Consider the following 22,421-nt stretch of genomic DNA (forward strand, 5'->3'; position numbering starts at 1 on the left):
GTCAGCCATCAGTTGCTAGTAAATGCACTGTTATAAGGAACACACATAATTATGGCCATTATTTGGACTAATAAAGACAGATAAGCTCTTAAAGAGAAAAAATACTACAATTAATTTAAGTTAAACATGTAAACATAGGCTCTCAGCCAAAGTCTAGGGAACTCTGTGGAAAATTTTGAATTCAATGAGCTGCCAGAACAGTAGCACACTTCTTATCTCTTACACACAAAAGTTCCTTCCCCAAAATAACTACCCAAAGCAGCCAATTACTTCAATTTTACTGGAATCTGTTAACTTCCTATAAAGAAGATGACACATATACAAAAGAGCTTTCTGAAAAATTGTATTTCATTTATTCAGCTAAGTCTTGGGAGGGATAAACCACCTCTCCTTTGCAGGGCTTACAGGTACTTTTGGCAGCGCCACCTCTATCCAAAGCATGGTAAGATGTCAAGCTGCTGGATAATCCACTGCTGAATTGTCAACCCATTAGTTGCTTCTCGTTTCAGTTAAAATTGCAAGCTTTCAATGTTTTGATAACTTGTGGAGACTCTTATGTGGCTGCTTTTGCAAAGAGGTGTCCAATTCTGAAGGGCTAAAACTCAGTGTAATAGCTCTTAGTAGATATTTTGGTCCTCAAGGCATTTGGGGCTGGGTGACAACGAGTAGGCAAACTCCAACATTTTTGTGCTGTTGTAGAGAAAGCCTGATCCAATGGTCCAGGAATCATTTAATTTTCAAGACATAGTTTTTTCCCATGAAAACAGCCACTCGAGGCAGGGTTTTCATGGTGGCCTTCTGTAGTCTGTCCCCTAATAGAGGGGAGATTCAAGGCAGGCATGAGGAAGAAATTTTTTACAGTGAGGGTGGTGAAACACCCTCCCAGGTTGGCCAGAGAGGTGGTGGATGAACCATCCCTGAAGACATCCCAGGCCAGGCTGGACGGGGCTCTGAGCAACCTGAGCTGTATGATTTTATGGTTGGACTCAATGACCTCAAGGGTCTCTTCCAACCAAAATTATTCTCTGATTCGATGATCTACTTGAAGATGTCCCTGCTCATGGCAGGGGTTGGACTAGCTGTGCTCTGAAGGTCCCTTCCAACCCAAATAATTCTGATTCTATATGGTGCTGAGGGATCACCTTGAGAATGCCTTAGATGTGTGGTGAGGCTTGCACACAGTTTAATTGCATTAGTGGATGACAGAAGGGTATGAAACTTAGAAACACACGGAAACGAGACCGACGACTATTAGTTCTAGATGTGAAAGACTAGAAGAAGCACCTGATGATGGCAGCATTGAGGGTAATGGAACATGCGATTGGATGGCTGGAGTTCAGAGGTGGACAGAAGACTGACAACATGGACAGACACCAACCGTACCTTCACTGGCTCCTTTGCCTTTCCTGTCAGGTAACTCTAACCCTGTGCCCCCCGAGGGATATAAGGAGACGTCCGTTGGCACTGGCCAACTGCTGGCTGTGTCCTCCGTGATTTCATACATCTGCCCTTCCATCGGCTGCAGGTGCCAGTTTAGGCCAAACAGGTGCATGGCTGTGGTGAGCAATGAGAAAAGTCATCGTTTTCTGTTTGGGAGAGGTGCAGAACTACAGGGGGACTTTCTAAACCCTCGCTCCAACGCCTTATTAGTGGGCATTGCTTTAGGATAAGAATAGGATTCATATAATCAGACAACCCTGCTGCTCTACCATACCAGCTCCCTAGGGCTTGCCACCCATTTAAACACATTTTAGGCCACCTGTACCAATCCACTCTGCTTCTGGCAGCAGAACCACTCCTGACTCGTGGCCTGTGTCAGAGAATAACCAGGCACGGTGCTTCAGAAAGCTCCCAAGGCTGGGGTGACAATGTGGTGAACACGGAAATACAAGGATTAATATTTATCAACATACCTATAAAATCTACGGAACTGCACTCTGGATGTTTTGCTGTATTCATAGTGTATTATACAGGTTTTTATTTTTATATTTATTTATTTATTTTAAAAAAAAATTTACCTACCAATGATACCCAGAAGCTCTTATAGATACCGCTGACAGTTTTTTTCCTGAATAACACCAAGGAAAAACTGAGGTAATTTAAGATCCATCTTGCACACGTGCCTTTGTGCTCAGCGCCGCAAATGCGAGCGCCTATGACTGAGCACTCCTGAGTACAACTCAGCGTCTCCTATTCAGATCAAAGACGCATCCTCAGGATTTGCAAACAAGCAGCACCGTTTAGATTTGTGTGATATCAGGGCACAGCTCTCTGTAGGATTCTGGGCCACACAAAGTGCACACGTGAATCTATTTCAAGGCTTTGCATAAAGACAAGCGAAGTTACGGAACAAGACAGAATGCTTCAAAAGCAAACACATGTATGAGGAGTAAGGAAAATCATATGCTTATACAACTAGTCCTTGCCCCTTGAAAATAGAAAGCAAAAGAATGTGCCTTCCCGTATCAATTCTTCTGTCCCCAACATAAACATTTCATATTCAATCAGTATCCAGTTTAGCTTCAGGCTCTCCACGGCTAAATGATCCGATATTTGCTACGCTTGGAATGACATTTCTTTTTTAAGGTAATGCCTTGATATTTTACAGTAGAATTTCTCCAAGGAACTGTACAATGGCACTAGCATCACAGCCACTTAACATAAACAAAACCAGCAAAGAAAGAGCATTTCCATGGCTTACAGTTCTCATTTTACTCACAAAGGTACATCTGAACTTGGCAAACACTGTCAGGGACAAGTGGCTAGTTTATTTAAACCTCTGCATCATGAACAGTCTTTTCAAGAGGACTGAAAAGTAATCTGAGTAGTTCTCCAAACCCAGCACATTTAGGCAATTGAGTAAAATCAGTGATTTTTCCACTTCAGTCTCAATTAGGTCATCCACCATTTACTAACATGAATAACTTTGCACTACTACAACATCACAAAACATAAGAAGAGCAAAACTGTCCTTTTAGTGTGTAAGCAGGGACCAGGTTTGTTAATAAAGTCTTAACCATTAAAAAAGAAAATGCTTGCTTAAAACCCACAAACAACCAAGACGCACAGCAAGGAAGGTCTCTTGAGGACCTGTTCAAAACTCAAACATTTTTATACAGGTACACATACCAAACATAACGCTACCAACCAGGATACTTTAGGCAGGGTGGCCAGTGTTTTCATCATCTGAAAGCAGTTCATGTTTTTGGCAGAGAAACTGTGCAAGGGAAGAAAGGAAATCAGACTGGGAGCGAGGAATTTGCATCAAGCACTTGGCATTGCTATGTTTGCATGATATCTTTGTGTTCATACGGCCCTCGCTGTCAGAGTACCTGGGCACTTCGTAGCTATTAACCTCATCAAGCCTCATCAGGTAGGAATCTGTTGTTTCTACTTCACAGAAAGCAAAAAGAGATCTACAGCACATTAAAGGACTGATTCAATTCACTTCTTTGGCCATTAAAATGTGATCGTGTGTTAATTCACTTCACTCACTCTATGCTCAGAGGTCCACAAGCCCTAACAGGCACCTCACACACCCCTCGACCAGCAGTTTTTGTGCTAAGCTCAGTACGGATTGTGCTTGCGAATGCCATCCCAGCTGGACCTCTCCATGGACCGGAGTGGGGCCACTGAGCTCTTACACAGCTCAGGGGCTTCAGTTCCCACCTTTAACCACAGAGATGCTTGTAGTTGAAAGCAAAATGACAACTGTTCTGGGTAATCTCAGACAGCAAGCAGTCCCTGTGCCTCTACTGGCCCTAATGCTCCACGCCAACTCCACCTACCAGATATCTTCATATTACAATGAACTTGCATGAACTGAGCCAGTGTTTTTGGTTTTTGGTTTTCACCAGATCATTTGACTTGCTCTGTCCTTTGGATATCACAGTCTAAAAGTGCCACACAAACTCTTAGGAACACATACCATTGTTTCCCCAAAAGGACATTGTTTTTCCTCCTCTCTTTTGCAGGAATTCACTGCTTATAAATCATCCTTACAGCAAGACAATAAAAGTGAAGAAGCTGGCATTGTTATGGGTGTAGCGGGAAGGCTACGAACTTTTCTTCTGGGCATGCAAAATGTATTTTAAAACACCTGAGGACAGAACTGGTAGCCTGGAAGTGCTACAGCTTTTCCGGACGTTCTCCTTCCCCTTGCACAAGTGAATCGACTGTTCCCTGTCACCATTCATTACTAAACGTTTCAAAGTCTTGCAAAGTCCCAACAAAGAAAATATGGCAGAACTATCTGTAACATAGATATTGCCTGTGTTACCACACAGAGATGAAAGGCCTGCATTAATATGTTAACATTTGTCTTTGGTTAATAGATCTTGTCTAAATAAAAAGCTTCTTGTGTACAATGATCCCATAATCACAAAGATCATAGAATCAGAGAATCGTAGAAGTGTTTGGGTTGGAAGGGACCATTAAATGTGATCCGTCCAACCCCTCTACCATGGACTGGGACATCTTCCACTAGACCGGCTTGCTCAAAGCACCATCCAACATGGTCTTGAACACTCCCAGGGATGGGTCACCCACAGTTTCTCTGGGCAGGCTGTTCCAGAGCCTCACCACCCTCATGGGGAAGAATTTCTTCCTTATATCTAACCTGAATCTCCCCTCTTTCAGTTTAAAACCGTTATCCCTTGTCCTGTCAACACAGGCCTTGGTTAAAAGTTCCTCTCCATCTTTCTTCTAAGCCCCTTTAAGTACTGAAAGGATGTAAGAAGGTCTCTAATAATGACCCATGAGAATGAGATGCATGTACACCATGCATACCAAAGTGCAAAAATCCAAGAAACAGAGAATTATTTAAAAAGCACTTAGATTGCTAAGCGGCTTTCAAAGACTTCAGAAAACAGAGTGCAAAAGCCTGAAGCTAGTGCTCCATCCAGGGTTTCTGATTTGATGTTTCCAAACAGAAAATAAAAGCCATAGGGCAAAGAGTCATCATGCAATTTCTGCTGCAGGTATTTAATAACCACAAAAGCCTTCCTGAAATCAAAACAAAGAGTCTGATTGGCTTTGGAAACACACTCTGGTAACAGGTATGTTATTAGGAAATCACCCAGTTAAGTGTTTATCTTTGTTGTCTTACAAATACTAAGAGTGCCCGATTGGCAAGTTGGTGGAATATCAAGTCTTCAGCTTGCTCCCCCTAACATAGTCATGCTAAAAAGCCAAGTAGTAACAGCAGTGGATGCTTTGGGTCTCTAAATCTCTGTGGGGCGTGTAAAACTGTTGATGCACACTGTTGTTTGAAGGTTTTAGGAGAGATGCAAATCAGCCTCATTCTGTGCTAAACTGATACAAAGGTCTTGTGGAGAAAAACAAGAAAAGACCACAACCAGGGAAAAACCCTGGAACCATGGATGAGAGGCACAATCACATCCTTTGAAGTGTTAATGTTCCTAAAAGTAAAGCGAAGCCATAAAAATAGTTTGATTCCTGATGTTCTCAGTCTCCAGGTCAGTTGAACCCACTGTTGACATTTTCCCTTGTTTTTTTCCTCTGCTCAGGTAGATGTGGCTCACAAAGAGCAAATGCCCTCCCAACAGCCCCTATGTTCTTCCCCCTCCACAACATGACACTCAGTAGATATTCAGATATTGAAGGCTCCCCATGTATTAAAAGAGCAGACTCCAATTAACAATCATTAAAGTGTACCCTTTTGTAAAATACCATGTGGTTTTCAGTGCCTAGGAAGCCTCATGACATGCACTTTGTAGAAGCTTTGGTTTTATTTCCCATGGCTAATAAAACTCTAGTCTCCTTCTCTCAGAATGGAAACCCTGCATGTGTCCTCTTGGAGTTGTTTCAGCACCAACAACTTCAACGATATAAAGGTATCTGGGGCTTCCAGCCCATTATGTTCATGTTTTGACGTCCAATCTTTGCCTTGCACAACCTTTACACTGGAGTTAAGCACGAGCAAAAAGTGCCCTGAAACTTGTTGAGCGGGTAATAGGATTTTCTGTGGCAGAATAAACCATCTTACGCTTGGTCCTAAGTCACCTCTGGCCACCTTGGTGGCCAGGAGAAAGAGGAAGCCAAACTCCAGCCCTTTCAGGGTTTGATCACTTTGCTGAGTTTGGTATTTCCACTGTTAATCTGCTGGAATCAGATTCACTTTAGAAAAGCAAACTTAAAAACAGTTTAGCATCGGCTAAATTCGAATAAATCAAAGTTCATATGTGTAGAACTGAGTGTTCAGGATGATGACTCTTTGGGTTTTAACACATTACCTCTTTCTGTAACACATTATTCCTACTGCAGAGCCATTTGTGGAGGTGCTTTTAAGCCAAATAAAGGGGAACATCGTTTCCAAGTTTGTTGTGAAGAGACCCTGGGTTTGGGGTATCTTTGTGTTATTGTCACTTGCTTATGACACAACAAAACGCTGAAGTCAAACCAACTTACTCAGCGGAGTGGAGAAGAAAGAAAGCGGTACAGCATTTAGAATGAAAAAGGATAAACAAAGAGAATAATTCACATGGTCAACAGAATGGACATCTCTTGGGACAGGTTGATGGAGCGAAGGAGTTCGCAGGGAGAGGCAGATGACTGTGATAGATCATGGGGAGAAGAAAAGATGAGACGTGCTTACTGAAGCATCCGAGACCCAGAAACCACACCGGTCAGCAAAACACTGAAAACCATGCTGCTGGCCCTTTATGAGCTTGTTGCTTTGCGCAAAGCAGCAAGCTAAGTGTAATAAACAACCAAACCAATCAATTATGGTGTTTGAGATTAAGGCTACGGGTGAAGCCACCAGCTGCTTCAATAGCATTTGCTAAATGTGTTCGCACAGAAATTCAGTGTCGCCTTCTGCCTGTCCTGTCAGAACCACGTCCTGCAGGTTCTGCTGCTGTCCTGGATGTTTCCTCCCCCAGGAGAAGCTCCTGGAGAAGCCAAGGAATGAGTAAAATAACAACTGGTTTAAAGTTAACAACTGATCTTGACCCAAACAATGAATAAAGAGTCTCTCAAAATGGACACTCAACAAAAACAACAAGTTAATCATCACCACCATGAGAGTGAGCCTGGATTTACAGCAAGGCCGGAGAGTAAACGGCACATTGGCAAGACAGAAAGTCTTTTGGGCTTCTCATTTGATAAAGCTAGTCAGTCTCTTCGCACTAAGGATGGTCCATATTTTGAATCCATATTTATCAAAGGATGTCAGTATATTTTTCATAAATAATACAAGCGGCCTTCCAGAGCCGCTCCAACCTCATCTCAGCTGTACGAACACTGGGGCTGATCTGGAGAAGAATTTGGCTCCATTGGTTTCTACAGGCACCTCCCCACAAAGCCAAAGCCAACACAAGCCAAAGGACCATTCCTGGTAGGACACTGGTTTTCCAGAGCCCCCCAGTGCAGCATGGGGCAAAGGAGAAAATGGGAAAAAACAGTGTGGGAAGGAACAGCTGAGACACACCGATGCCATAAAGAACAAGAATAAAAATGAGAAAGAAAGGGGAGGCATGTAAGGAGAATTCAGAATGAGAGAAAATGAGCAAAAGAAGATCAGGAAAAAGCGAAGCAAAGCGAAGGAAAAAAGCAAAAGAGACTTGGAATAGGAAAACCAGTTGGAGCTCAGGCAGTGGTTGAGAAGACATTTACACAGCTTGTTGCTTTGCTCTCCCCTCTTTCAGTGGAATCAAGCATAAGATATGTGGTGGTTACATGTTTCTCTTTAACCCTCAGGTTCAACAGTCAGCCTTGTAATAACACATTCTCTAAAATGAGACCTGAGGTTTGCTCTTTCTCCTAATTTAAAAAGAGCTGAATTCCACCACTGAATTACTCAGGGCTAATTTTGACTGAAGAAAATGTATTGCTTTCACTCCTGTCTCCGGAATAAACTTGACTGTAATTATCTGGGTAACTGTCTCTCTCTACACTGAAATTATGTGATTTCTGTAGAAGTGTGAGAATTGACTGTCGCAGAATTAATCATATTTTTGTGACATTCAATGTTATGAAAAGGAGCCTTTCAGAATGAAATAATCACTGGTTTGTCAATCTTCAATAAATCAAGGAAGAGGCAAGCAAGATTAAGGAGAATAGAAACAGTAAAACAAACATTTAAAAAAATAAAGTAAATAAATCAGTTAGTTTTTCTTTCACACCGCTGTTCCATTTCAGTGCTGGACATGGCTCTTGTATCCCAGTGTGGACCAACACAGCAAGAGCCAAGGATTGAAGCCCTATGGGTTTCATAATGGGGTAAAAGCAGGGAGTCTGGATGCAGCATATTGTACGCACTCCCCTTGTTTGTAAGATCAAGTCCTGGACCAGACCGATCCAAGCTGCTGTTCATCTAAGAGCACGGGACATTTGGAGTGTTGGAGTAATTTAATACCTGGGTAACTAGCAGGTTCTCAAGTCTGGAATTGAAACTGAGGATCCTGACTATACTGAGGGTGGTGAGATCCTGTCCCATGTTGGCCAGAGAGGTGGTGGATGAACCATCCCTGGAGACATCCCAGGCCAGGCTGGACGGGGCTCTGAGCAACCTGAGCTGGTGAAGATGTCCCTGCTCATGGCAGGGGTGGCACTGGATGAGCTTGGAAGGTCCCTTCCAAACCAAACTATTCTGTGATTCTGCAATTCTACAATTCTAAGATTCTATGACTAAAAATCCCAATAGTTCACAGCATCAGGAATTCACACCATTTACACATGCGCAACCCAGGTCACTGAGCCAGAGGCTGTGGGGAAGAAGAGAGGGATTCCTGCAAGGCCAGTTCTTATGTGGAATTTGACAGTTACCTTGTGACTGAAAATGACACAGCACTCCATGTTTCTAGCATTTAAAATTATTTCCTGTGAGTAAATACTCTCCTTCCATGGCTTTAAGCTCTTCCCTGAGGAATAAAAACCTGACTTCTGAAATGATACTCTGCTTGAACGAATGCATACTGTGCTCTCCACAACTGAGATGGATCAGGGCTGCTGTTCAGTTAGAAATGTAAAATTCAGAGGTCACAAAGGAACGGTGCCCAAAAGGCAGTTTGATTACACATTGTTTAAGTGAAGACTCACAGCTTGTGGCTGGGAAGTCCCATGGCTCTGCTTCCTGGCCTCTTGATTTGACACAAGACAATAGTTTATAGAAATAAAGGCACAAGGAGGGACTGTGAACTGGCTGAAGGGAAAAATCCAGAGAGTCGTGGTCAATGGAGCAGAGTCCAGTTGAGGCCTGGATCTAGTGCAGTGCCTCAGGGGTCAGTGCTGGGGCCGGTATTATTCAATATATTCATCAATGATTTGGATGAGGGAATAGAGTGACTGTCAGCAAGTTTGCTGGTGACACCAAGCTGGGAGGAGTGGCTGACACGCCAGAGGCTGTGCTGCCATCAGAGACCTGGACAGGCTGGAGAGTTGGGTGGGGAAAAATTGAAAGAAATATAACAAGGGCAAGTGTAGAGTCTTGAATCTGGGCAGGAACAACCCCAGGTTCCAGTATAAATTGGGGAATGACCTGTTGGAGAGCAGTGTAGGGGAAAGGGACCTGGGGGTCCTGGGGGGGACAGCAGGATGACCATGAGTCAGCACTGGGCCCTTGTGGCCAGGAAGGCCAATGGTACCTGGGGTGGGTTAGAAGGGGGTGGTCAGTAGGTCAGAGAGGTTCTCCTGCCCCTCTGCTCTGCCCTGGGGAGACCACACCTGGAATATTGTGTCCAGTTGTGGCCCCTCAGTTCCAGCAGGACAGGGAACTGCTGGAGAGAGTCCAGCGCAGGGCAACAAAGATGCTGAAGGGAGTGGAGCATCTCCTGTGTGAGGAAAGGCTGAGGGAGCTGGGGCTCTGGAGCTGGACAAGAGGAGACTGAGGGGTGACCTCATTAACGTTTACAGATATATAAAGGGTGAGTGTCAGGAGGATGGAGCCAGGCTCTTCTCGGTGACAATCAGTGTTAGGACAAGGGCTAATGGGTTCAAACTGGAACACAAAAGGTTCCACTTGAATTTGAGAAGAAACTTCTTCTCAGTGAGGGTGCCAGAGCCTGGTCCAGGCTGCCCAGGGGGGTTGTGGAGTCTCCTTCTCTGCAGACATTCCAACCCACCTGGACACCTTCCTGTGTAACCTCATCTGGGTGTTCCTGCTCCATGGGGGGATTGCACTGGATGAGCTTTCCACATCCCTTCTAATCCCTGACATTTTGTGATTCTGTGATTCTGTGATTTAGGGTAATGCTCGCTATGGTAAATTCCCCAGCCGCCCCCTTTCCTGACTGCTCAGTGATCCACCTTCAGCGAGAAAAAAATAAAGGGTTTACAAGCCTTCTGCAGTGATTGGGGCTGGAGATGTTCTGCTAGGCTGGGCTACGAGTCCTTCACACTGAGAACTGGAGAAGCTGTAGGTGAAAGGAGAAGAATGAGGGATTTAGATGACAAATTAGAGAGGCAGCTGTGTTGTGCTTGTTTGTGGGGTTTTTTTTTTAGGACCTCTAATGTCCTAAAGCTCCATCAGACACATGCTATGGGATAGATACATCCAGTAATACCTGGAACCCTGTCTGCTGCCTGACCATTCCTCCACGTCCAGACCTCAAACCATGCAAGTACCAGAAGTGGTTCTTCCAGAGATAATTCAGTTCTTCTCTTCCCTCAATCAGAATCACCTTATATGAAGGAGGAATTCAAACGATGGCGAGCTTTCTACCTCTTAATTTTGCCACCAGAGTGAGAAACTGCCTCTTGGGAAAACAAAGCACTGTGGTAATTACTTAAAGTCCTGGCTGCAAACGCATTTACTTGCTGTGATTTGACACAAAACAGTTATTCTTTCACCCCTCCTGACTGAAGAGCTGTATCAAAGATTTCCTAGATAGAAGCAGATGGTCTACCAAACAGTATTAGTTCCTTCTTAGGAAAGCACTTTATATTTTAATTTAATTCCCAACTGCTCTTAATAGGGTAGAAAAAAAAGCTTCCAGCTGAAGCATCACATTTCTTTGAAACCTTCAAGGAAGTGACTAGAAAGACATGTTATAAAATGAAGCAGTTAAACTCAATGTTTGTTCAATGTAAAGAGTCAGCACTTCCTATTCAGTGTCTTCCTAATTACCCCTGGGGATCAAAGACTTTGGAGTGATTGCCTGTCCATTCAAACCGCTAATAGATGATCGCTGGTCCCTCCAGTGCTACAGTAGCTGGATGCTTGTAGCTTCCCACAAGAAAGGGAAAAATGCAGTTTTAAATGAGCACATTTGAATATTTTTATGGGTATTTTTAGGAGGATTTTTTTAAAGTGTTAACCTAAAGAAAAAAATAGACATAAAAGTGGTGTGGCTTATCCTGCTTAAATACAATTGGTCATTTCCTTTACCATCTACACCACTGTGAAAGTAGAACAGGAGTCAAAAAATGGAGCTCGGCAACACTTTGCTGCTACTCAGCAGCTTACTGCACCGAATAAACTTATTTCAGCCCCCACAGCTCTAGTAAATTTGGTGTTACACATGCTCAGGCCTTTCTCAGTAAAATAATATTTTCCCTTCTAGATACCCTTTCTGGCACAGACCACATTACTATAAATATTACTGAGATATTTCTTCAAGATCAAAGTCAATTATAAGATGGTCCCACCGTACCTCTAAATGGAGTTTTAATTTGTGTGTATAATATTAGAAATAATGATTTTCCCATTGGGGTACTCACTTCAATTAGAGAAATGAGGACAGGCAACCATACCAAAGGGCCTCCTACCTTGCTCTGCAATTACTGAAATTCTGGGCTAGCCTGTTGTGGACAGTATAATTTTATAAATACCGTTACATTACATACATATGAACTGCGAGACCCTAATTAAAAAGGCTGTAATTTACAGAGGTAAATCAACAACCTCTCACATGTTTCCTTCCTTATTATCGCTACCAGACATTGTCAGAAAACCTGCATTCCAAAATTAATTAATATAATAATAGGTCGTGGAAAGCCTAAAAAATACAGTTTTGCTGGTTAAAAGTCACAAGCAATACCTGGCTGTTTCTGTCACCCCAGCACAACAGAGGTGGGATCAGAGTTTAAATCCAGTATCCCTGTTTAAGGGTTAAGATCTAAATATTGTTGAAGAATTTGATGCATGAGCTGATCTCTGAGACGGCTGTTTGCTCATCTGTCCTTCTGAACATGAACGGGATTTTATTCTAAAGACAAGTACAGGATTTGAAAGTGCTGTGATTTAATCCTAAAATCAGTTGAAAACTGCATTAGTGTTATCACCACGCACACTCTAATAGCACCAGAGCCCCACTTGGGCTGTGCTAGTTGGTGTAAGAAAAATTAATAAAATGTCAGTTTTGGAATCCCTGGATGTCCAAAGCACTCGAGCTTTACTCAGCCTGAGTAGATGTAGGGACTTCAGTGCATGACAGAAGTGCTTCAAATTCAGTAGGAATTTACACGTACTGTAGATCAGGGACAGAGTGTTCATCAGCATCACCAAAACTGAGCTCTGAAGCAGAATCCTATCGGTTTGGTGACTTTTGGAAGAGATCTGAAAAAATTTAATCTGCACATGTATTCAGGAGCATCTCACAGAATCCCAGAATGTGAGGGGTTGGAAGGGACCTGGAAAGCTCATCCAGTGCAATCCCCCCATGGAGCAGGAACACCCAGATGAGGTTACACAGGAAGGTGTCCAGGCGGGTTGGAATGTCTGCACAGAAGGAGACTCCACAACCCCCTGGGCAGCCTGGGCCAGGCTCTGGCACCCTCACTGAGAAGAAGTTTCTTCTCAAAATTAAGTGGAACCTCTTGTGTTCCAGTTCGATCCCATTACCCCTTGTCCTATCATTGGTTGTCACTGAGAAGAGCCTGGCTCCATCCTCCTGACACTCACCCTTTATACATCTGTAACCATTAATGAGGTCACCCCTCAGTCTCCTCTTGTCCAGCTCCAGAGCCCCAGCTCCCTCAGCCTTTCCTCACACGGGAGATGCTCCACTCCCTTCAGCATCTTTGTTGCCCTCTCATTGTTTTACCTGCTTTGGACAACAAATGCATTGGTATGTTATAACCAGGCTAAGAATGTTTTAGTTTTCTATTTTTTCTTGAAAAACAAGTAGGTTGTTCCAACAGTTCATTTGAAGAGGGTAAAATCCTTTTTTTTTCCTGTATAAAATGGATACAAACCTACAGTCTGGGAAAGCTGATAAAGTGGGTGGCACTGCACAATTAATGACACTAGAAATATCTTTTTTCTGTTCAGAGACCATGGGTAAAATCCAGCCCAGCGCTTTCAGGTACTATATATCTAAGCGAATGGTTCAGATCAGTGTGAAAAGCTCTCTCAAGAACGAAACTTAACACAACCTGATGATTTGTTCCCTTGGACTTAGAAGTAAATTCAGCACATAGATTAAGGCAAGCGCTGGCAAGTGCAACCCACCGTGTTCTCTTAAAAGGCCCACGGCCATATTTATATTTAATTACACCTAAAAAAAAAGCATTTGCTGAAGAAACTCAAAGTTTGCCAAGTCAAGCACTCAAAAGTGAGCATAGAACAGAATTAAGATGGCTTGTGTGATTTCAGATCAGCCCCTGTATGCATATGTACTCCGTAATAGCCTTTAATTCCCTCATCACAGGCTATTTTTTCTTTTCACTGGCCCAGTGCTGAGCAGAACAATTGCACAGAAATTACCACTCAACCCTTGCAACTGCGGCACTGTAGCGGGTTCAATTGCTTTCTAGGGATGCCATATGTGCAGCCTGGCTGGGAGCAGTAGGACAGGGTTGGAAAGGGAAGGAATCCACTCAGTGCAGACAATTCTGCTGCTGAAATCTAAATAGGTCCCTACCGAACATGTGTGAACTCAGATTTTCCAGTTTTGTGGCTGCCAGCTCTGGGTGGATCAGTGCTGTGATAAAGCAGACAATTGTTTGCTCTTCCTAATAGAAAAGAGATGCCATGATTCTTCCTCGCCTCCACGTTTCTGTGATATGAATATAAAATAACAGTAGATGACCATGAGCCAGCACTGGGCCCTTGTGGCCAGGAAGGCCAATGGTACCTGGGGTGGGTTAGAAGGGGGTGGTCAGTAGGTCAGAGAGGTTCTCCTGCCCCTCTGCTCTGCCCTGGGGAGACCACACCTGGAATATTGTGTCCAGTTGTGGCCCCTCAGTTCCAGCAGGACAGGGAACTGCTGGAGAGAGTCCAGCGCAGGGCAACAAAGATGCTGAAGGGAGTGGAGCATCTCCCGTGTGAGGAAAGGCTGAGGGAGCTGGGGCTCTGGAGCTGGACAAGAGGAGACTGAGGGGTGACCTCATTAATGTTTACAGATATATAAAGGGTGAGTGTCAGGAGGATGGAGCCAGGCTCTTCTCGGTGACAACCAGTGATAGGACAAGGGGTAATGGGTTCAAACTGGAACACAAGAGGTTCCACTTAAAACTGAGAAGAAACTTCTTGTCAGTGAGGGTGGCAGAGCCTGGCCCAGGCTGCCCAGGGAGGTTGTGGAGTCTCCTTCTCTGCAGACATTCAAACCCAACTGGACGCCTTCCTGTGTAACCTCATCTGGGTGTTCCTGCTCCATGGGGGGATTGCACTGGATGAGCTTTCCAGGTCCCTTCCAATCCCTGACATTTGGTGATTCTGTGAGATCCAACAGCAAAGTTTTGCACAAGACTACACTGGCAGTAGGGATTCCAGACCCTGACTCTCTCATGTCTATTTAGGGTAAGTTAACTTGCGATCACTTAGGCCGTGATAATTTTATCATCAGATAAGAATTTATCAAAGGACATAGCAGACATTTGTCCAGGACATAGTACACCATCTTGTCCCTTCATCCCCAAAGACTATATTGATAGTGGTGAATTAAACAGCACCAAGCAGTGGAACCTGATAGTCCATTCCAGGATTGTCTAACTCATTTTCACCAGGGGCCAAACCAGCCTTGTGGTTGCCTTCGAAGGGCCGAATATAATTTTAGGACTGTAAAATTGTAACTACTCCTACCTTTATACAGTCTTAAAATTACCTTTGTCCATTTGAAGGCAACCGCAAGGCTGATGCGGCCCTTGTGAAAATGAGTTTGACACCCCTGGTCTATACCATTTGTTAGAATGGACCGAACCATGGTTTGGGCTCCGGTCAGCCAACACCTTCTGAATTCCTGTGCACAGTTCCTCTAGCAAGGACCAGAGATCATCTTCAATAGATAGTTTGAGTGTGACCATCCATAAGAGTTTAACGGTATAGAAATGCACCTATTCTGGACCAGCTGGGTGCCCAGAATGGTCCCTTGGACGTTTTTCACAACCTGGAGTAGCTCATGATCCAGCTTGACCAGAGAAGGTGCACTAATATAAATAAACTGTTACTGACCACTTGTATTAATACTGTTTGGAACATTATTATGCTTAGATTGTGGGATTTTTTCACCAAAAGCCTCAGCAAGCTCTTTTGATGCTTGATTTCATTGTCATTTCTGCCATAATTAAACAAGATACACTGATAGTCCAATTAGAGTTTCTTCTAAAATATTTAGCGTGTGCGTAGCCGTCATCTCTGCAAATTGCCTTGTTCTGCTTTGCTTTTTGAAGAGTCTCTTTGTGTGATGAAGTGATGCTACAGTTAAGCAAGGTGCGATGCTGCTGGTGTGTGACGTGCTACCATGTTTGAAAACAGCTGACATATGCTGTTCTCAGCATCCTTCCTTGCAAAAGCTTCTTACTGCAATAAGGACAGGCTTGGAAGTTAAAATATGATAAAATCAAATAAAGCACAAGATAGGAAATGTTGGTGATGCTGGGAGAGTTTATTAGTTTTTCACCTGAACACAGAGATTCAACAGTCTCTAAGTATCTATTTATTGAGCATCAGATTCTGATATCTCACAGTGAACTCTCTAAGTGGTCCTTTTGGAGCTTTTAAGTTTCAGTATAAACAGTGGTGTGGGAATCTTGTCACAGAGAGAGAGAATCAATTGGACTTTTTGTTCTTTATTTTACAGGTCATCTAGCACGTTACCTTGGTAATATACTTAACGACAACACTTCGCTTAACACTATAAAGATATATATCTACCACATAGCTCAACTTTAACTCCAGGTACAAACCATAGAGAATGCATCACTGCACATATCCAGTAGAAATGTATGACCTGGCTGCAAACCAGGCTTTTGAAAACATCTTCTAATTTATGCTAGAAAAGGATGGGAGAGAAACACTAAACTCTAACTGAGGCATATTTTTCACTGCCAGTGACATCCCTCTTACAACTAGTTACCCACAAAAAACGTATGGTATTTAAAAACACTGGAAGAAAGCCCATTAGGAGAAACATTTCTTTCTGTCTCCACTTAACTGCAATTAAATGCTGTTATTTCACACTAATTAGTATGAAATAAAAACACGGGCTCGAGGAGAACTCCTTCCAGTAGATATTAAGATCTGTAAAATTGATTCCTTTGCAGTGTCTGTGTGCAAAGGTCAATGTGAGCCGTGAAATGAAGATTATCGCAGCACATCTGTGCCACTGTCATAAAGGCAAGGCCAGCATTTTCGGTGTCAGCATGCTGTTATTTTCCTTTTCTGGGGGCTTATAGCAACTATAAAAACTCACTAAAAGCAACTGATAAAAGGGTATAAAAGCTGAGAGCCCGCATCTTATAATTTAACAAAAACAGATGGAATTAAACTCATCCCTCCTCGTATTAAAGACTCTTAAATTTATGGAAGGATCAGGCATCTAAAGGGCTGAGTGTGACGGGTTTTACGGAGCACTGATGCAAACTCCAAGATCTGGATATACAGCCCCAACCTGCTTTCGACCCACAAAAGAATCATTCATATTGGTGGTCTGCTGCTAAATACAAGTTATTCTTGCAGTGAACCCACAGCGATGAAAGAGGAGCAGACTTGGACAAAAGCACCTCTTCACTCAGTGTCAAAACAAAACAATAAGCAGAAATAAGAAAAAGTAATAGATAAAACCCCAGGACAATAGGGAAGCAGAGAATAATCTATAGAAATCTAAGACCATGCAGAGAAATGATAAAAGAAGCTGAGGATGTGAAGAAAAACTATATGGCTTGAAAAATGCAAAGAACAATAGAACATTTTTTAAGTGTAAACTGAGCAACAATATCACTGTTTACTTGATGGAGATGGGGAAATTGTTAATAATCTTATAGTAAAGGCTGAAGTGTTCAGTAAGAATTCTTGTTCTGCTCTTGGAAAATAACTATGATAATGTAATTATTCCACAGGAAATCAGTTCTTTTCCAGTCCATTAATAACCAAGAATTATATTAAACTACATCTATTCAAGGACAAACATTTTTAAATCTGCAGGCTCATTTAACTTTGTACCCAGTAAATGAGACGAGCTGGCAGAAGAGAAATCTGAGTCACTGATTAATACTGAACCAGCTACCAAGAGATTAGAACAGGGTTAATGCTGTACAAATATTCAAGAAGGGTAAAGAAGAGGATGGAAGTCACTTATATTGGGTAGCCTGACATTTATCACAGACAAAATAATGGAAGACATAACACAGAATACAACTGATGAAGAATAAAGTGAATGTATGGTAACTCAGGCCAAACATACTGTTTTTCTGAAAAATAGATCTCAACAAGCAAAGAGTTACTCATTTTTTGACAAGATTATGGTTTAATAAGATATAAGACTTCATTTGGTATGATTTTTGATTAAAGAAACAGGCACATTACGATGGTAAAAAGCAGTGTATGCGTGTGCTTAAAAACACAAAGAACTTAAAATCATCATCACTGGTAAATAACCATCAAATGTTAAAATTCCCTGGGAAATTCAACAGTTGATATCTGGCCTGAAATTATCCAACATTTACATCAATGTTACCTAAGTTAATACAAAATTATGGATGACTAAACATGCTGATGAGTCAAAGACTATTCAAGCGACAATGATGAGGATGGAACAGATAAATAGAAGAGCTGGGCAGCTCCTAAATTCGAATGATTCAAACAAATGTGCGTGAGGTTCAAACAAATGTGTCCAAGGTGAGCGTGTACGCTTAGGATAATGGATCTCAAGTCGTGTCTGTGAGATGGGAAACTGGCTTCTAGAAAGCAGAGAGTGAAAATGCATAAGAAGATGCTGTATAACAAAACCCTAATGTAATTGCTATAGCCAAAAAGATATAATGAGATCCTTATACGTGTAAGATGGGAAATAGTGAACTGAAGTAGGTTTGTGACTTACCTGTGTAAAAATGGGAGAATAAGGAGCTGGAGTTTACTGGCCTGCAGTGTCCTAAGAGGTCAGTCTATGTGATGATAGTGTTAATGGCTTTTAACATTGAAAATTAAGAAAAAAATTTAAATGAAAATGATGGGAATCTTCCCACTTTTAATTGCTTCCAATAAACACTAAATTAGGTCCTAAAAGATGAAGCACTTGAACAGGCTTTTTGTCAATGTGGACTCTGAATAAGTGTGAACTGCTTTGCAAAACAGAAGTTTTGCCGCTGAGTTTCAGCACATGTTGCCGTGAAATGGGATACCTGAATTTTAACAGTTCCCGGTTTGCCCACACTGGGCAACTCTAACAAAATTATTTGGCTTCTATTATCTTCTATTATCCATTTCCAGTAATATTTTCTGGCAGTGTCTCTCTTTCAGTGGTGTATACATCACTGTATTTTTCTCCTACACCAACACTTTCAATGTCAGGTTGCAGATCTTATTTAGGTCAAAACAGTGAATGTTCTTTAACGGAGTTTCTATGGTGAGTTTTTTAACACGCACCCAAATTAACTGATCTTCACAGGAATAGCTTTAAAGTGGGATCTTGTACCTTTATCGCCTTTATTTTAAAGGCACAGTTAAATCACTTGCACTTCCTCTAAACTATAACACTCACATTAGCTGCGATCCAAACATACAATGCAAAATCCAAAATGAAAAAGATGCACACAGTCCTCTAAAGATACAAACAGCTCATCCTGACTCTGCAGACGATGGAAAATTAAATCTGAGATGTAATTCACACCACCATGCACATAAAGCTGCAATGAGAGAACAAAACACGGGGAAATATAAGACCAAATACAGCTCGTCTTGGGTTTGATTTTGTCACTTTCTCATGTCTCTGACAATTACAGTTGTGTGTATATGCACAGCACTGACAACCAAATGCCTTTTCTTGGTCATGTCAGGCAAAATGTATACATGATATTCCTTAACGTAGCTCTACTGAGCTGTACTTTGGGGCTCGATCTGTGTTTTATACCACACTGTGTGTGCATGTACATGGACAGAAAGTGGGGGAATGTCATTAAAGTGACCATGGCTGAAGCATTTGTGTGATTCACTGATACTTTGTGGATCTCACCAGGGAAAGCTTCTTTTGGCAGATTCCCGTAGGGAGCTTTCCTGAGCTCAGGGCTACTCAACCAGCCTCTTATAAACTGCACAGAAGCTGCCCTCGTTGTTCCTTGGCAAGAGGAAGGTGTGATTGAGGCTGACATGAAGCGCTGTGATCTTCCCAGCTCTCTGCTGCAAAACAAACCGTGCAAAAAGATTCCTGCAACTTGTCTGAAATTGTGCGTTTTTGAATGATCAGCCGGAAGCTCACATTGAAACCATCCATGGGGCTGGGACTGTCTTCATGCCTGTACTCTGCCCTGGTGAGGTCCCATCTGGAGTACTGGATCCAGTTCTGGGCTCCCCAGTTTAAGAAGGACAAGGAATTACTGGAAGAACTCCAGCTACAAAGATGCTGAGGGGTCTGGAGCATCTTTCTTATGAGGAGAGACTGAGAGAGCTTGGGTTGTTCAGCCTGGAGAAGAGAAGCTGAAAGGGGATGTTATTAATGTTTATAAATATCTCCAGGGTGGGTGTCAAGAGCATGGACCAGACTCTGTTCAGTGGTGCCCAATGACAGGATGAGGGGCAATGGGCACACACTGAAGCACAGGAGGTTCCATCTGAATATGAGGAGAAACTTCTTTACTTCGAAGTGCCAGAGCCTGGCCCAGGCTGCCCAGAGAGGTTGTGGAGTCTCCTTCTCTGGAGACATTCAAACCCACCTGGACACCTTCCTGTGTGATCTGCTCTGGTGACCCTGCGTTAGCAGGTGGGTTGGACTGGATGATCTCCAGAGGTCCCTTCAACCCCAACCAGCCTGTGATTCTGTAATTCTGGGATTTTGTCTCAGTTTCCCAAGAAAATTTAGAGGGGCAAAATCTGGAGCTCAACAACAAAAAAACCCAAGAAAATAATTCAACACGGGATTTAAGAGTCAATGTCTGTCCTGATGTACATTCTGGCTTTAGTCAGGTCAATCTCCAGAGTCAGGAATGCATAGAAATACATGCAGACTTTTCTGGGGTTGGTCCAGCTCTGCTGCAGACACTGGGACTGATGCTGTCGACTCCGACTGCATGTGAACAAGTGCTGAAGTAAACGGGGTAGTTCCAGTTTAAGGGGAGCATGTGCAAGAGAAGAATAAAGCCCGTATTTCCCAAATATCGCTGGGTATGAAAGAAAGAGCCAGATGTCATTTAAACTGTACGGCTTAGTGAGGGAGTTGCACTAAGAATGCTTGTATCATTTGGTACAACAGGAACCAGTTTTGACAGAAATAAGACAAAACCAAACCAAAACCCAAAAAACCAACAACCACATATTTGAGTTCTGATATAAAAGATAAAAATCGTACCAATGGGTCACGATGATGGTCCTTTCTAACCAGTATTCTGAAATGTTCTCTTTCACAAATATCTATAGTACATAAAATTTATTAGTGATAATACTACAGCACCTTTCGGACTGGATTTCACAGTTTTGTAGATTAAGGGTAAAATGAAGTAAATGAGACCCAAAGTTACAGAGTGAACTGTGTGCAGTGACTTTGAGAAGATCTGAAAGAACCAAGAAAGGACCTGAAGCTCCTCTTTAGATGACAGATTGACTTCGTAATGTAAAGGCTTTGCTTTAACAGATTGGTTCATTACCATTTCTGCATTTTATGTAAGATAAGATGGAAATAGAAAACAGTGAAAGATCCCTGTAAATCAAAATAACAAATGGCAAAGTAGCAAAATAGAACTTAATCTGGAATCGAAAAAAAAGAAAAATTAAAGCAGAAAATGAAATAAACTTGTTGGCAGAGTAATAAATGGTTTATATTTTAACTTGAATGAAAACCTTAATATCAAGGTATAAATGTAGGATTAATGGATAAGTTCAATAATTAAGCATTAGCAACTTGTGTTACTAATCTCAAGTGGATGTATACACCATGGTAATTGGTATACTATACATCCCTAGCTAACCAGTGACATAGTTAAGAGCTTTGCATAGCTGCTTTATTCCATAGCATCAAAAAAATCACAGACAAACCGAGATAAATTTAGCTTTCGGGGTGATTTTTAGACAATAGAAAGAAAGACACTTTCTAAACACGCCACAGTCCTAGCTCAGTTTTACTGTCAAAGCATTTTGCCTGAAGCAAACACCGCTGTTCTCTAAGCGAAGCTGCATCTGTAGGAGTTCAAACGAACACAGAGCTGAAAAGTAGAGTGAGCTCTGACTCCAATCAAAGGAATGACTGGTTTTGGCTTCATAATATGTTTTCCATCCCTAACTTTAATCTAAATCAAATGCCCATCTTTCTTGCTGTTCGTGCAATGCAACCGCAGCACATGCTTAAGTATAGGAAAATTGCAAGTGCTTAACTACATCAAATTGTACTTCCATCTAGTCTGGAATCTACATCAGGCAGAGGATAATACCTTCTGTTTCAGAAGAAAGGAACTATTCTCCATCACTAATTCATTTAGAAACTGTTCCATGGATCCAGCCAAACAGCTGCTGGGCATGGAGATCTGGACAATCCAACAGGTCTTTTTCTGTTTCTAAACCCAGAAATCTTTCTCCCAAGCACTGCAGCAATGTCAGAAATTCTTGACAGTGCTTTGCTAGCAGGTCTGGCACCTACCAGGTATGGAAACTCTGCTGGAAATGTGTTTGGATAGCAACATAAGAAGCTCACAATAAATTATCCCTCCAAGACAGAGCTCCATGGCTCACAGACCCCTTTGCATCCCAGCAAAAGCCATGAAGTTTTTCCCTGTCTAGCTGTCAACTGAATGGACAACTCTAAACTGGGGAGTTTAGTTTTAAAGTGGTGTCTCTTCACGACCTCCTGGAACAGCAGATTTGCAGGTCAGTTACAAGCTGCTTAAAGAGGCCTTTTATTCCCATGGTTCCACCGGTGTCATTCCTGCCATTTTAATGTCACAGCCCCGATCCACCACCGCTTTTCTCTTTGGTGTTCTCACCCCACCAGACAAGCTCAGGAGATTTGCATAAGCTCTGTGTGTGCAAAACTTTGATGTGCATTGTCACCAATGCCTTCGCGTGGGCCTCGGAATATTTGAAAAGGTGGCAATGCGTCAGT

General features: G+C 42.4%; 1 protein-coding gene across 16 annotated transcripts in view; it reads right to left on the minus strand.

Moving 5' to 3' along the window:
- TENM4 (teneurin transmembrane protein 4) overlaps window positions 1–22,421 on the minus strand; it is a 1,656,871-nt gene that overhangs the window by 193,874 nt on the left and 1,440,576 nt on the right. For 15 of the 16 annotated variants that reach the window (XM_065029145.1, XM_065029736.1, XM_065029665.1 and 12 more), the window contains one exon: window positions 1,384–1,554. The exons of the other annotated variant lie outside the window; for it this stretch is intronic. In XM_065029145.1, the coding sequence (XP_064885217.1) occupies window positions 1,384–1,554 (171 nt within the window). The remainder of the gene's footprint in view (window positions 1–1,383; window positions 1,555–22,421) is intronic. 16 annotated transcript variants of the gene reach the window in all.

This window comes from Columba livia, chromosome 1 (genome assembly GCF_036013475.1).
Source record: "Columba livia isolate bColLiv1 breed racing homer chromosome 1, bColLiv1.pat.W.v2, whole genome shotgun sequence".
Classification (NCBI taxonomy): Eukaryota; Metazoa; Chordata; class Aves; order Columbiformes; family Columbidae; genus Columba; species Columba livia.